General features: G+C 39.9%; 1 protein-coding gene and 1 pseudogene across 2 annotated transcripts in view; one reads left to right on the top strand and one right to left on the bottom strand.

The window, feature by feature from the left end:
• Positions 1-16,299, top strand: part of GHR (growth hormone receptor) — a 258,493-nt gene extending 242,194 nt beyond the window's left edge. For both annotated transcript variants that reach the window (XM_044232381.1, XM_044232377.1), the window contains exons 7-10: positions 5,083-5,248; positions 9,064-9,154; positions 12,902-12,971; positions 13,271-16,299. In XM_044232381.1, the coding sequence (XP_044088316.1) occupies positions 5,083-5,248; positions 9,064-9,154; positions 12,902-12,971; positions 13,271-14,242 (1,299 nt within the window). In that variant the 3' untranslated portion in view covers positions 14,243-16,299. The remainder of the gene's footprint in view (positions 1-5,082; positions 5,249-9,063; positions 9,155-12,901; positions 12,972-13,270) is intronic.
• Positions 3,782-4,661, bottom strand: LOC122894616 (annotated as a pseudogene).
• Positions 16,300-17,089: the final 790 nt, after the last annotated feature.

Raw genomic sequence — 17,089 nt, 5'->3', positions numbered from 1 at the left:
ACTTTCAGGAGCAAACGATTCCTAGCCAAGAAACAAAAGCAGAATCATCCCATTCCCTGTTGGATTTGGATGAAAATTGGTAAAATCGGAGAAGAACCAAGCTGTGTCTCTAAGGGATCGCGCCCATGAGACGGCTCCCCTATTTCTGCAGTGTTCCTATCCTGCTACTCTGTAAACATCTCTACTACCTGAACAATAGGCATGTTTTATCAGGGAAATGATTTTTCTCTGTTACTATTCTTCTGCCGCAGTAGGTTGATTCAGTAATAAATACGTGCAACCCTTTGTTAGGAAACAAACAAACAAACACAGAAGCAGATGCAAAACTACAGCCATCTGGTATTAAGCCTGCCATTAAAGAGACCGGTCCAAGTGTAAAAATGCAAAACAGTGTCTTTCTCCTCACAAAATTCTATGTGGTTTGGGAGAATACACTCATTTTTTTAAAAATCAATTTAATGTTATTTTAATTTTAAAATTTCTGTTTCAGTTCCTAAGTGGTCAATAGTGATAAGCATAACCCAAATAAACCAAAATCTTTGGGCTTCTCAGTAATTTTTTGGAGTGTAAAGGAGTCCCGAAACAAAAAGTTTGACAGTCTAGGGAAGGCAAGAATGTGAATCCAAACGTCAGCACTGATAGATTTACTGATGATAGTTTCAACCCTGAAAGTCCAGTGATCTAGCTGTGTTTCAGCTGATGCACGGGTTCGAAGCTTGCACCTGAGCCAGGTCCCTGGGAGCATAGGACTTAGTCATTGGCCTTTCAAGTCTGCATCCCAGCTTGGTTTTGTCGCATTTTTTATCGCCTGCCTGCTGAATCTCATTAGATTGTCCAAAGGGGTCGGTTAACTTCTACTTCATTTAACTTTCATAAGTGAAGTTACATCCTCTTGGCATTTCTTACAGCGGTTTCAGACAGAGTTGTCGTGAACACCGAGAGTTCATCTGTAAGCATTGACCTCTGCTGAAGAAATTTGCACTCTAATTGGTTAATGAGCACAAGTGCCATAAGCTCAAAGAACAAGTGAAGTTTGTAAGTGGAGGAGGGAAAGTTACTGTTTGTTGCTTCTTTTTTTTTAAGATTTTATTTATGTATGTATTTGTCAGAGAGAGAGAGCACAAGCAGGCTCTGCACTGAGCAAGGAGCCCAGTGTGGGACTTGATCCCAGGACCCTAGGATCATAACCTGAGCCGAAGGAAGTGGCTTAACCAACTGAGCCCCCCAGGTGTCCCTACTGTCTGTTGATTCTAATCAGAATCCAAGTTACCACTGACAATGTAGAATTTTATATCACTGTGCATTTTTTAAATTAAATGCACTTGGAATATAAAAGTGATAACTAATGATGATGTAGTTGTTCCCAGCTATTTACCTGCTAAATCAAGTTAAGAATGTATTGTTTTTTTGAAGAAGTAATGGGTGACAAAGAACTGTCCACACTGTATGGGCCATCTCCGGAGCACCCACTCTATACCCATATTGTGCTGGGCTTTGGAAATGCAAAGATAATGAAGGCACTGTTTGCTTCGGGGAATCTGCAGTGTAATATAGAAATTTGCACGGTGTAATACAAGTATAAGAAGTAATCTGACATGTGACTGTCTGTCAGGACGAAGTAAGAAAATGTGCCAAAAGCGACATCTTAGAATATCAACAGTCCTTGCACTGAGCATGGACTGAAGGAGCCCACCCTCAAAGGCAGGTAGCAGAGTTCAGTGTTGGCGGTAGGGGCTGTGTAAATGGAATCAGGTTTAGTGTGGCTGCTCTGGAGGGTGGAGGGATGATAAAGAGGGGGCCAGAGATCAAATCACTGAGATCCTCTTTTTGGTTTTGTTATTAATGAAATCTGTAATGAAATAATATTGGTTACAATAACAGAAATTAGGGCTTCAAAACTGGACACCTATGTTTTAAAAAAATATTTAGGGAATGCTTTAAAAAAAAAAACCGTCTTAGGCATGCAAATATAACATATGTTAAGACGCTTCAGGGGCACTTGGGTGGCGCAGTTGGTTACACGGTGACTCTTGGTTACCGCTGAGGTCATGATCTCAGGGTTGTGAGATCAAGCCCTGCTTCGGGCTCCATGCTCAGCCCAGAGTCTGCTTGGGTCTCTCTCTCTCTCTCTCCCTCTGCCCCACCACACCCCCCACAACGTGAGCTCACTCATGCACACACTCAAGCTCTCTCTCTAAAATCAATAAATAGGGGTGCCTGGGTGCCTCAGTGGTTAAGCTACTCTGTCTTCAACTCAGGTCATGGTCTCAGGGTTCTGGGATTGAGACCCATATCAGGCTCTCTGCTCAGCAGGGAGTGTGCTTCCCCCTCTCTTTGTCTGCCTCTTTGCCTACTTGTGATCTCTCTCTTTCTGTCAAATAAATAAAATCTTTAAAAAATAAAAATAAATAAAAATAAATATTTTTTTTCTTTTTTTTAAAGAAGCTTCAATGAAAGATACAAACTAACCATCCTATGGTACACCTGGGAAAAAATAGGAAACTAACTGAGATGAAAGTAAATTTATTTTAGAAGCTGCAGGCCCAGTCTCTGACTTAAAACAAATTATAAGAATCCTCTTAATGTGGAAACTCCATGCTGTTGAAAGTACAAGCTTTCCTCATTTTCTGTAAATGGGAGCAAGGTGTTCTATCTGAAAGCATATGAAAAAGCCATATTGAACACCTGCTTTGAGTATTTGACTTGAAGGAAAACACTTTCATTAGTTCGGCCTACCTCTTTCATAGCCTTATATCTTAAAGGTCTAATAGCCATACTACCCTTCTCCTGGAAGGTAAAAGAATGTCCTGACCTTAAGGGTTGTGGGACCTTGATTGTTATTATCAAGGACTCTAGGGACATTTCTTTGCAAATTTTGAATAGCAGTCCATTTGAGGTAACTTTAAGCCCTCTAGAATAAGCAGAATAGGTATATAGTTGCTTCTGATAGAATAATATAGACAATTTTGGTTTTTCTAATACCCTTTCCAACTCTGTGATCTTCTGAATGACTACCCAGAATTTCCAAAGAACAAACTGTGCATGTGTATATATGATTTGTTTTGGTGTGGCAATATGTTTTTTTTTCCTGTTCTTATGTCTTTGTACAAAATTATATTGCAAAGGGTAAGCACCATTGCCACAATTTTCTTTATAGTTCCAACATGTTCCATAATAATTCTATTATGCTTTGATTGTATAGAATATTTGATAGCCTAGTACAAAGATACAGCTACATTTCTTTAAACAAGTCTGTTATATCTTTGGGTTTATACCACAATAACTTTGAGGACTGTGATCAATGTAGCAGAATGTTTCTTTACAAAGTTATTTGCCCTGAGCTTCCTTTAAATAGCAAACTCCTCCAGTGCATCTTATTTTTTTCCTGTTAGAACCTTGAATTCTGAATCTGTTAGCGCTTCAATAAAAGGGCTTTGCCCATAATTCGTTGTGCCCTGAACTTACAACACCAACTTGCATTTGGTCAATTAGGAACATGGCCAAATTGCATTTTTCTTGGGTCTATTCAGTTAATAAATGGCACTTAACTGATGGTTTCTTTCTTTTTTTTTTTTTTTTTGATTTTTTTAAAGATTTTATTTATTTATTTGACAGACAAATATCACAAGTAGGCAGATAAACAGGTGGGGGGCGGGGGAAGCAGGCTCCCTGCCAGGCAGAGAACCCAATGCGGGGCTCGATCCCAGGACCCTGAGACCATAACCTAGGCCGAAGGCCAAGGCTTATGATGGTTTCTTTCATATAATCTTTAACAAGACTCCTAAGTTGCACTGATTATGCCCTAAGAGATGAGAGATCAATGATTAATTCAGGTGAGCATCTCTGAGAAGATTTGTCAGCTTCCTGTACCACTCTAGCCAGATTTTCTGGAAAACCTTGGGTAATGACTGGAATTCCCCACCAATCTGAGACTGCCGATGAGTTTTCACAACATTAACTGGGAAAAACAAGATTCCCAACGTAGTGCCAGCAGACCTCCACAGACAAAATCATTGTCCAGATGAGCGCTCTGAGTCATGGCGGTCGGCAGATGTTCCTTAATGGGACCTCAAAAGCTGAAGAAAAGGATACTGCTGAATCCATTAGGGAAAAGAACAGGTACCAAGCCTCGATAATATTCTCTCATTCCATGGCATCTGAGTGCCTTAAAAACCTGGTAAGTGTTTGTAAATTTGTCATGATGTTTGCAGTCTTGAAGCAATGTCTGACCTCTTTCCAAGGGAGTAAAAATTGCTTCTGTTGTCCCTGAAAGGACTGCAGCCACACTAGGGGTTGCTGACTCAGGGGTACAGATGTGCTTTTGGAGAAAGCAAGGTAAGTCCTCCGTCAGACCAACCTAATGCCAGGGTGGTGGTCTTCTGCATCAGTGGGGGAAGGATTTCTCGGTACAAGTTTCAAAAGCCCTCCCTCCACAACCGAAGCACCGGGTCCCGGGCTTGGGTTCCATACAGCTGCTGCTGAAAGAGCAACTTCCACGTGGGAAATGTGATTGTGGCATTGCTGAAAGCCACACAGTGGCCACACAAGTAATGTGTCATTTCACCAACATTTGCAACAGGAGGTGACAGATCTTGTTTTGAAGGTATTAGGATGGGTGGCTTCTTTTCAGGAGCTCCTGAATCCACCATGTGGCTCAAGAGCTTTCTACTTTGTGGAGGATATTTTTAACCTGTAACACCATCTGGGTCTGGTGTTTGGAGGGATGGTAGTTTTCTGATAACTTGCTCACCGTCTTCCATTGTTACTGGTCTGTTAGGTTCTTCTGCGGTCAGTTTTGATCCTGGATTTGCTGAAATATCCAGGCTCCATGACAGTCTTGACATAGAAAGAAAAATAGAATAGCCAACGGCAGCCATCTTTCTACTCGATCATGCCATTGCGGCAGCTGCGCAGGTGCTGACCGTGACCAACACCCAACAACCCCCCCCAACCAAAAGTGCATTTTAAAATATCTACTTTACAGAATTCATTTTGAATACAAATGTAGAAACCGCTTAGTAGAGTTTATTGTGTCAAGTTGTTGTCTCACTAACCCATCAGTTTTATATTTTGTCTTGAAAGATGGACCCTGTACGGTCAACATCAGTTCCCGTTTACTCGTTGAGGATAGATAAAGAATATGAAGTGCGTGTGAGATCCAGACAACGAAATTCTGAAAAGTACGGCGAGTTCAGTGAGGCGCTGTATGTAGCACTTCCTCAGATGAGCCCATTTGCATGTGAAGAAGGTAAACGATTTAAAATGGCAGCCGACGTGGCTTTTGTCTATTAATAGAGTAATGCGTTGTCTACATTTCAGGGCGTTCAAATGTCAGGATGAAAGACCTCAAGTTCACTCTTTTTAACAGATACTGTTCGTTACAAAAATGGGTGGAGAACTTAGTCTGTGATGATTCGATTCAGGGGATGTCCAGGGGTAGGTGTGAGTTAGAGAGGGGAAGATGCACTAAGACGTCAATGGAGTGATCTCTGGATGTCGGAATTTCAGATAATTCTTTTATTCATACTTTTCTATATTTCTAAAGATTTCTATAATGAGTCTGTTTTGCATTGATAATCCAAAAAATTGCTTTTCAAATGCATAGTGTAGAAATAGTGGATCCATACGAATGGGTAGATACGTGACATCTAAGGCAAAGCCTAATACCGTGTCAGCATAGGTAGTCAATGGCAGCCGCTCTGGTTTTAGAAAGTTTAGGTACGGCTTTTACCTGGAGACAGGCTTATTAAGTCGCATGCTAGTTTGTGCCAGAATGACATGGAACATTTGAAGATCCAGGGCACCTGGGTGGCTCAGTGGGTTAAAGCCTCTGCCTTCGGCTCAGGTCATGATCCCAGGGTCCTGGGATTGAGCCCCGCATCGGACTCTCTGCTCAGCGGAAGGTCTGCTTCCTCCTCTCTCTCTACCTGTTTGTGATCTCTGTCTGTCAAATAAATAAATTAAATCTTAAAAAAAAGAAGAAGAAAAAAATATAAGAAAAATACAAAGATAATTCAAGTTCAAAGAAATGAGGATCTATGAATTCAGAATAAAAGAATTAGAACTTTAGACACAGAAGTCTGCTTAGCAATGAGCAGTAAGTGTATAAAGTCACCCCCACATAGGAATCAGCCTTGGCACCTCTGCAGTGAAGCTCTGTCTGAGTTGCTGAGGCCTGCTGACGAAATCACAAGCTGTAGAGGAACTGAGCTGCTATTTCTGTGTTGATGCTATAGGTAGAACTCATGATTCTAGAGAGCACTTAAATGAAAATGCCTGTAGCCCTGTTTTTCTAAGTTTTAGTTAACAGGCTTGATCTTTTAAACGGTATTTAATATAATGAAATTCTGATTTTAAAAGTACACCTGCGGGACGCCCAGGCAGCTCAGTCAGTTAAGCATCTGCTGTCGACTCAGGTTGTGATCCCAGGATCCTCGGATCGAGCCCTATGTCAGGCTCCCTGCTCAGTGAGGAGTCTGCTTCTCCCTCTCCCTCTGCCCCTCCCCTGCTTGTGCTCTCTCGCTCTCTCTCAAATAAATAAATAAAATCTTTTTAAAAATAATAATAAAATTTAAAAAGCAAAAAGTACATTTGCCACACACCCTTGAAGTTTATTGTGATGCCATTTAATTCAATTAAACATAGATCTCTTAACTGATTCTTCCTTCCATGTTTAAAGAAAAGTGAAGTTCTAGCTTTGTTATGTTCCTGAATATGTTATTGATATAAAAACTTACAGATATCACAAGATACTAAATGGCATTCTCTCCTCCACTAATTCTTTATAATAACCATCATATCTCCCTTAGGGATTTTAACAACTGAATAAGAAAATAAAAATAACAAAGGAATATTACAACATAAAATCCTACTTTTAATAAAGCAACATTAAAGTCAGTTCTACCTGTCTTTTTGTGTAAAGCAGATAACCGTGAGGTGGAGTGAAGGGAGCCTTCCTGCACTGTTGTTGGGAAGGTAAATTGGAGCAGCCACTTGGGAACACAGTATGGAGTCTTAAAGAAGAGAGTATTAAAATATAGAGTGTTAAAAATTGAAATATCGGACCAGGTGGTGGATATTATAGAGGGCACGGATTGCGTGGAGCACTGGGTGTGGTTAAAAAATAATGAATACTGTTATGCTGAAAATAAATAAATTAATTTAAAAAAATTGAAATATCGGGGTGCCTGGGTGGCTCAGTAGGTTAAAGCCTCTGCCTTCGACTCAGGTCGTGATCCCAGGGTCCTGCCATCGAGCCCCGCATCAGGCTCTCTGCTCAGCAGGGAGCCTGCTTCTACCTTTTTCTCTCTCTCTGCCTGCCTCTCTGCCTACTTGTGATCTCTCTCTCTCTGTCAAATAAATAAGTAAAATCTTTTATTAAAAAATTGAAATGCCATATAATCCAGTAACTCCACTACTGGGTATTTGCCCAATGAAAATACCAGTTTTATTCATTCACCTACTAGTAGACATTTAGGCTGCTTCTGTTATCTTAGCTATTATAAATAATGCTGCAATGAGCATGAAAGAGAGACCGGTCGATCGATCGATCACGTCTTCATCTGTTACGGTATATTAGCTGTAATGAGGATGAAAGCTCACTATTCACAACACAGATGAAGCTAGAGGGTATGATGCTAAGTGAAATAATTAGGACAGAGAAAGACACATACCCTGTGATTTCATTTATATGTGTAATCTAAAAAACCAAAATAAAATGAACAACAAAACAAAGCAGAAACAGACTCATAAATACAGAAAACAAACTCGTGGTTGCCAGAGGAGAGGACATGTGGGAGGTTAGGTGAAACAGATGCAGGGGATTAAGAGGTGCAGACTTCCCGTTACAAAATGAATAAATCACAGGGATGAAAAGTGCAGCATAGGGAACGTAGGCAGCAATATTGTAACAGCGTTGTACGGTGACCGGTGGTAACTACAGTTATCAAGGTAAGCGCTGAATAATGTATAAAATTGTTGAATCCCCTGTTGTACACTTGAAACTAATAGAACATTGTATATCAACTTTATTTCAGTTAAAAAGTGGAGAACACTGGGAACCTGCTGCGGGTAGCTGGTAGCCACTTGGTCTTAAGAAATGAAATTGAAGTTTTATGAACAAATTCCCCCAATTCTGCTACCAAGTAGAAGATGGGAACCCCTGTAGTGATCTTCCTCCATCAAAGGATATTTTGTAATCTGCAAAATATGCCTGCATGTCTAAGAAGTTTCAGTTTTGATTCAGACATAGAAGCTTTGCCCCCATTGTTATTTTTTAATGGATTCTTAGTCTGGAGGGTAAAAAATATTACCATACATAAGATAGATAGATAAGATAGATGGATAGATAGATAGACAGATAGATAGATAGAAGGGAAGGAAGGGAGGGAGAGAGGAAGAGCGGAATGGGGGAGGAAAGAAGAGCGGAGGGGATGGGAGGGAAGGGGAAAGGAGGGAAGCGGAGGGAGGGAGGAAGGAAAGAAGGAATAGCAGAGGTGAGGAGATGGAAAGAAGGGAGGGGGAGGAGAGGAGGAGACAAGGGAAGGAAAGAGGAAAGGAGGGAAGGGGAGGAGAGAGAGGAGGGAAGGGAAGGGGAAAGGGGGGAGGAGAGAGAGAAGGAGGGAAGAGAAATGGAGGGAGGGAGGAAGCGGGGAAGGAAAGAAGAATAAATCAAGTGGACATCATTTGGGTAAAGTAGTATGTTAACAAACAGCATTTCTTTCTAGAGCTGAAGCCACTAATGATACACCCTGAGCACATAAGGTGCTTAAAACAGTTGTTGTGGACTTTTTATATAAACATGGATTGTGCTTAAACTGTTTGCTTCTTCTTCATTTTGATTTTTTTTATATGTGAAAAGATTTAAAGAAGTGAAGAAAGATACCCTTGAAACAGCAGATACTCCTACATCATTACATCTGTTTTAGTGGTTGTCAAGAGAAATCACTGACTTTACTAGATGAATATAAGTTAAGAAATATTTTTATGTGAAATAGAAAAGTAAAATGTAAACATCAACTATTCCTAATTCTATGAGTGAGATAATATTCTTTTGTGTTTCAGATTTCCCATTTCCATGGTTCTTAATTATCATCTTTGGAATATTTGGGCTAACGATGATATTATTTTTATTCATATTTTCTAAACAGCAAAGGTAGGTGTGAAAAAGTCTATTTAGATGTTTTTGCCAGTGTTTAGATTTCCCAATGTGTTTCCATTTGTTTGTTTGATATTTCTTTTGTAAATCATGAGTAAAAATTTTAATTAATGCAGTAAAATATTATCACTAGTTACGCATTTGCCACTTTGTTGTGTTCATCATCGAGAATCGCTGGGTGTCTGTTCTACCTGGGAAAATTCATAGGACAAGGAGGCTGAGGCTAGTGGCCACACACCTTGTGATCAGCTCCTCCTTAACAGGACTGTCATCTCAGAGCTGCCCCTTGATCTGTTCCAAGTCCTGAATGAGCTGGCCCATTCATTCTAGGACAACGGAGTGACACTGAACCTTTAGCTAAGTTTAACACAGTCCTATTGGACAAGCAAATGTTAGTGGCAAACGAAAGCCCCCTAAATAATTCAATTGAATAAAACCAGTTTAGACTTCATATAATGGAGTTTTCGAGTAAACCCAGGTTTTATTGAAATTATTAAATTCAATTAAATTATTACAAATTACCCACATTTGTAAACACAGCTAAAATTCTTTCTAAATTTGTAGAGATTGTGTTCTGTATTCTCTTGGTATCCCAACTCAGGTCCCAGTCATTATTCTGGTACTGCTGTTTGATCTTGTTTGAGTCTCTGGGCTGCATGTTCTCATGTGTAATAAAAGCATGTTGGACTGTATGACCCTTAAATTTCCCTTGAGCTGTAGAACTATCACTGTTTTTCTTCCTGAAAGAAATTCCACACAGACTACAGGAAATTGTAATACAAAATAGAGGGAAAATATCAGAGAAGTTATTAGTACCAGTTGCAAATTTTCTTACATTTAGAGTATTTTTCAAGTCCCATGGTTAATCCTGCCCCTTCTTCTAGAATGAGGGTTACTAACACTCCCAGTTTGCCTGGAACTTTTCCCAGTTTGAACACTGAAAGTCCTGTGCCTTGGAAAACCTCCAGTTGCAGACTAACCAAATGGTGGGTCACCATACCTAGAACTGAAGACACTTTCTCTAGCTGAAGTGTGGAGGCATCTGCAAATCAAAATAGTATCTATGTGAATACATTGCAAAAGTTTTTTAATTGGCATTGCATCTCCAGTTCTATAATGTAAACCAGTGGGAAAGCAAAATTCATTCTGCAGAATTCCATTTTGCATCTAGCTTTTTAGCAACATTTCTTTTATAAACATAAGTATTATAAAGCAAGACAATACAGTTTTCAGTTGTTTGGGGAAAAAATAATAAATACATTTATAGAATCTCAAGTAATTTATATATTTATGTAATGCCAACCACAAAGGAGGCAGATTATTCTGTTGATTAATTTGCGTGTATTGATCTGTACAGTTGATGGGCTAATTTATCTGTAACTACAGTACATATGCCCACTATATATATATGAAGTAATTCACTCCTAACATTAGCTGTCAATTTTAAGTCATTGTGAAGGCCATGTAAATTTGTTATGTTAATTATATTAGCTAACAAGATTTCAAAGAAAAAAATAATTCGCTCAACAAAGAGAATTTTGAAAATATATTAACCTTTGTACAAAAGTGTGTTCCCTAAGAATAATGAAGTTCTAAACTTTGACGCTTAGAATTACCAAATTGTAAAATTGCTCTGAAATCTTTATTGTACTCTCAAGCTTCCTGTACTAAATTAAGTTCTCTGTAGAAAAGAATTAGTTTTGCTCTTTCATTTGCTCCTAAAAACCCTTGTCGTGGTATCCATTTCTATGTTCCAATGAAAGTAGGACATGGGAGAAGACAGCTCTCAGCAGGTGTGGAAAGAACATGAAGTTCTAATCATTAAAATGATACCCCAAAGAACAAGGTACTCAGGTCAGCCTTCCCTGGAATGTTAGGGCTTGAAAGGGCTTCAGGTCCTGCCTGTTGTTGGAAGTGTTGAGCCCATGCCACTTCTCCCTTTCCAGATCATTAAGAATCAGCTGGAGCAAGATTTATAATGTAATTTGGATTTGAATAAAAGTGATAGAAGAGTCACAGAGTTTCATGCCAGTTTATCCGTACTGTGTTGTCAGTCGTTCCCACCGTACGGTTCATCCCAGCCTTTGAGCTGGAACTAATCAGGAGAGAAAGAACTGGATTGGCCTTAAACAGTCACACATCCTCAGCTCTGCCACCGTGGCATGAGAGCAGTCATAACAGTGTGTAGACTAGTGAATATGACTGTGTTCCAATAAAACTTTATTTACAAATACAGAAAGCAGACCTGATTTGGCCTTCAGGCCATTCTTTGCCAGTCCACAGGTTCATGCCAAATATATCTTATGGAATCTGGTTTATCAGAGGCATTCAAAAAAATGGTAGCAGTTATTATTAATAATTTATATTTTTCCTGTATCTTCTATTCATTGGTATAAATTTGATTTAACACTTGCCCTGCTAAGTAAACCTAGTGGAAGCCATTTACAGCAATATAAAAAACACAATTTGGCTTTTTCCTTGGTTAGGTAAAAAGGCAGATGGAAATATTCAGAGTGTGGGTTCCCTATTGAATAGACTTTACTGTCCATTCACATTTAATGGAATATCATCAGCTAATGTCCCAAAAGCAGTTTATCATCCCTGCCCAATGGTAGCATCTCTGACTCATAGGGTTTTTTAAAACAATAAATTAGTTGAGTAGAATTGCTAATCTCCAGGCTTATTTTTTTCCAGAGCTGCAATGTTAATTTTAAGACATAAATTCTAGTTAATGCTATTAACGAACTAGATAAATGAGGTGTTCAGATTTATTCAGGAAATGCTTATTGAGCACCTTCTACGTACCAGGAATTGTTCTAAGTGCTAGGGATACGATAAAGTGCAAGGCAGGCAGAATAGACATTGAAATGAATTATGGTCAAAAAATAATTTGAAGGGGTTCCTGGGTGGCTCAGTCAGTTAAGCATCTGCCTTCGGCTTAGGTCATGATCCCAGGGTTCTGGGATGGAGCCCCAAATTGGACTCTGCGCAGCAGGGAATCTATTTCTCCCTCTGCCTGACGCTCCCCCACTTGTGCTTGTTTGCTCACTGTCAATTAAAGAAATAAAATCTTTAAAAATAATAATTTAAATATTTAGAACAGAACATTTAAGTGCATCATAGAATTGGATATATAGATCCATATTGATCAGTTAGAGATAGTTCAAATTAATCTTTCCCAACTGTGATGAACCCTGCAATGACACCTGGTTTCTGATATCATCTTAAATAATTTTATAATTAATGTAAGCCACGCAGTGCAAACTTAGCTCAGTCCGTCCTTTTTTGAGGATGCAAATAATTTTGATTCCATGTGTATTGGCTCTTCTTTCTTTTTCTTTTCTTTCTACCTCTTCTCTGCAAATTACTGATGAGATGTACATTAAAATTACCATCCTTATAGATGAAATGGAAATTGGCTTTCGATGGAATCAAATTTCTCATTCACAAATAGTAATGGTGGCTCTCAAGACAAAAGGGGGACAAAGATTTTAGGAAACCATGTTTTACTTAAATTGGCTTCACATGAGGGCTTTTCTATTGATTTTCGTTCTTTTTTTTTCTTCTATAGTTTTTCCTCATCATTTACTACTCAGTATTTTCTTTCTCATATTCTGCATATGTGGAGCCACCAGAAAATTTGGAATAAGTAATATTGCCACCAACATTTTATTCCTATCTTTTGATATAAGAGAATGTATAATTCTATAGATATGTCAAACCAAAATTTCATTTGTTTTCAAGGATTAAGATGCTGATTCTTCCCCCTGTTCCAGTTCCAAAGATTAAAGGAATTGATCCAGATCTCCTCAAGGTACTTAATAAATTATCTAAGTGACAAAGACCATTGTCTTTTGTTGAGAGCTTTTGCAAGCTCTATGTATCATGTTTCATTTTTAACCCCTCTGGAGGAAAATGTTCCCAAATAACAGATCTTAAAATCATAAGAAAGTCTTACATATTTAAAAAGTTCTACACTAACATGTTTCTCATTGTATGGTTTTGTTACTATTGTTCTTATCGTAACCAAAATTTCAGTCCAAGTGTTATTTGTCAAATCCTTTGTCATTGTGAGTTTCTTTTCATAGATCTCATTTTCTTTCTGTTTCCTAGGAAGGAAAATTAGAAGAGGTAAACACAATCCTAGCCATTCATGACAACTATAAACCTGAGTTCTACAACGATGACTCTTGGGTTGAATTCATTGAGCTGGATATTGATGACCCAGAAGAAAAGACTGAAGGATCAGACACAGACAGACTTCTCAGCAATGACCATGAGAAGTCACTTAACATCCTTGGGGCAAAGGATGATGACTCTGGACGTACCAGCTGTTATGAACCTGACCTTCTGGAGACTGACTTCAATGCCAGTGACGTGTGTGACAGTACTTCAGAGGTTGCTCAGCCACAGAGGTTAAAAGGGGAAGTAGATCTCTTGTGCCTTGACCAGAAGAGTCAAAATAACTCACCCTCTGCTGATACTGCCCCTACCACTCAGCAGCCCAGTGTTATCCTGGCAAAGGAAGACAAACCAAGACCACTTCTTATCAGTGGATCTGAGTCAACTCATCAAGCTGCCCATCCTCAGCTGAGCAATCCAAGTTCACTGGCGAACATTGACTTTTATGCCCAGGTAAGCGACATTACTCCAGCTGGGAGTGTGGTCCTTTCCCCAGGCCAAAAGAATAAGGCAGGAATGTCCCCATGTGACAGTCCTCCGGAAGTGGTCTCACTCTGCCAAGCGAACTTCATCATGGACAGTGCCTACTTCTGCGAGGCAGATGCCAAAAAGTGCATCACTGTGGCCCCTCATGTCGAGGCTGAATCACGTGCAGAGCCCAGCTTTAACCAGGAAGACATTTACATCACCATAGAAAGCCTTACCACTACCGCTGGCCAATCTGGGACAGCAGAGCAGGCTCCGAGCTCGGAGAGGCCTGTCCCGGACTACACCTCCATTCACATCGTGCAGTCTCCGCGGGGCCTCGTGCTCAATGCCACGGCCTTGCCCTTGCCTGACAAAGAGTTTCTCTCATCGTGCGGCTACGTGAGCACAGACCAACTGAACAAAATCATGCCGTAGCCTTTCTCGGGTTTCCCACAAGGTCCGTATTTAATGGTAAAGAGTCAGCTAGGGCGTGAGTGCTTAAACCAAAACAATGTTTAAACCTTTGGGGGGGGGGTTGGATAGGGGAGTGGATTCTAAATGCCTTTTCCTGAAATGTTGAAACATGATATTAAAAAAGAGAAGAAGGCCTAATTAGATCGATATTCCTATTGTGAATTGTAAATATTTTTAAAGAACTGTCTCAAAGACTGTTTAGTGGCGGTGATTGTCTTGTTAATGTGGGTGTTAATTTTGTGATACTAAGCATAGAATGGCTGTTTTTAATGTATAGTGAATCATGCTTTTTGAAAAAAGCGAAAAATCAGGTGGCTTTTGCAGTTCAGGAAAATGGAAGGCAAATCAGAGCACAGGCTAATTTTTTTTTTAAGTAATTGGGAACTAAAATTATAGGTAAGAAGGCAAAAAAATAGTTTGGATATGTGAAACATTTATTTTGACATAAAATTTATAAAGATATTTTTAATAATTGACACTTCAAGCATGGCTATTTTCTATCACACGATACACTGTGTACTGTAGTTCATGCAGACCCCTGGAAAGAATGTATCAACTACAGTCGAAAGCTAGTTTACTGCTTTGGTCAGTACACCTAAAGAAAAACAAATAAACAAGTTAGTTTTTTACCAGGCCCTTTTTATATCTCCTCAACCCCCTTAAACAGTTCTGAAATGATTGTAGTTACCTGCATTACTGGAACAGGTTCATCTTATTTAAATTTTTTAAAAACTATTTGTTAGTAGAGAAAACTTAAAGACAGAGGCACCAGTCAAACCAAAACAGGCAGACAAAAAACTCTTTCTTGCCCAAATTTTGGTTCCTGTCAGAAAGCTCCATACTAGGAGAAGTGGGAAGGCGAGCCAGGCCCTCGGGGCAGGCTGCTTCACTGCTTGTGGAGGGAGTTTTGGGGGCGGGCAGATCTTGAGGGGTAGGCCCCAGAACCTCTACTGTAGCATCTCTTCAGACAGGACTTGATTTTGTTACATGGTTACCGAAGAAGGGAATAAAGTAGAAGAAGCATTTTGTAAGTTGAAGCAGGTGGAAGCGAAGTTAAACCAGATCGTGGAATAAAAATTTCGAGAAAGAGGTTTGTTTCAAAGCCGATAGCCAGACATAGACCCACTCTTCCTGGTAACAAGAAACAGACGGAACGAGATTTTAAATCCCCACCGAGAAGTCAGAAATTTCTTAAACCCATAGTGGAGATTTTCTTCCTCACCAAACCCTTTCTTGGGTTTATTTGAAGTAGCAGACAAAGAAGTCTCCTCATTTTTTATTTCCCCTCTGAGTGGCGTGGCCTCAAAGCGGGTAGTCAGAAGGAAAAGAAGGGGCCTGAAGTAAGGTATAAATTATTGTTCAGTCCCTTAGTGATCTCAGCACCATTCGTAGGAGCTTCGGGATTGCTTTCTAAAAGGTTTGTCAAAGGAGAAGAATCTCATCTCACTGAAGAATGCTTCTCACTTTAAGTTTGGTTTTGTTTTCTTTCTTTCTTTCTTTTTTTTTTTTTTTTACATTTAATGAAACTTTAAAGTTAGCTGTAAAGTATTTGCCATTTAGCTCAGACCTTTTTAGGAAACAGGCTTAATGGTTGGTAATTTTAAATTCCCTCTTTCTTGCAGGAAGGACAGTGAAAAGCTAGAACTGGGTGTTCCAAGTTCAACATGTTACTTTGTAATAGGTGTTTAATAGATTTTCTGCTACCTTGCTGCTATGGTTTTCTCTAAGAGCTACGTAATTTAGTTTCATATACAATTTCATTGGTGTAGAGCCTAATTCAACTTAAAACTGTGTGCTTGGGAAAACTATCTTACTATTTCACAATAGGCTGACAACAATTTCTATAGCCAAAAATAGCTAAATACCTCAATCAGTCTCAGAATGTCATTTTGGTACTTTGCTGGCCACACAAGCCATTATTCACTAGTATGACTAGTTGTGTCCTGCAGTTTATATTTAACTTTCCTTATGTCTGTGGATTTTTTTCCTTCAAAGTTTAATAAATTTATTTTCTTGGATTCATCGTGGCCTGCTCCTATCGTCAAACACCCACATGAAAAGCTCCTTCAACCAGACTGCAGACTCTTCAGTTCTTCTCACTGGAAGGGGTACTTAGCACGATTGGCTTGAACACATTGGCAGTGGATGTGGGGATTTTTACTATGTGCTGACAGCTCCCTACCTCTCTTTTTGGAGGAAACAGGAGCCCAGCTCAAAAAATATGATTCTGGTTTGCCTGGACTGTGCCTTCTCCTCAGGCTGCACACCCCAAGGGCAGAGGCTCTTAGAACCATGCATTGGGTGCGTCATAGTTTGCGTGACATGGGGAGTGGGGGCCATGAGGAGGAAAATATCTTGAGCGCTTTTTTTTAATATTTTATTTGTTTATTTGACAGAGAGAGAGAGAGAGAGATCACACATAGGCAGAGAGAGGGGGAAAGTAGGCCTCCTGCTGAGCAGAGCACCCAGTGCGGGGCTCGATCCCAGGACCCTGAGATCATGACCCCAGCCAAAGGCAGAGGCTTAACCCACTGAGCCACCCAGGAGCTCCTTGAGTGCTATCTTTAAGTGACATTTCTAAATGGAGCCTGTTGCCTGGGAGGAGGAAAAGCAGCTCCTCCTGTACCGGGCACACATGAGCACAAGTCGTTCTGTCAGACTAGCTGCTTGTCATCGTGGGAAGCACATACGTCAGGCCTATGTGGGGAGGCTGGGCAGATGGGTTGTGTAGGAGCCTGAGGGAGCGGGAAAGCCATGAAGCAGATTCCTCCTCAGGAGACAGGCTCCAGGTGGGTTACCCAATCAATC

This window comes from Neovison vison, chromosome 1 (assembly GCF_020171115.1).
Source record: "Neovison vison isolate M4711 chromosome 1, ASM_NN_V1, whole genome shotgun sequence".
NCBI classification, from domain to species: domain Eukaryota; kingdom Metazoa; phylum Chordata; class Mammalia; order Carnivora; family Mustelidae; genus Neogale; species Neogale vison.
The sequence above is the reverse complement of the archived record's forward strand: the minus strand, read 5'-3'. Positions and strand labels throughout refer to the sequence as shown.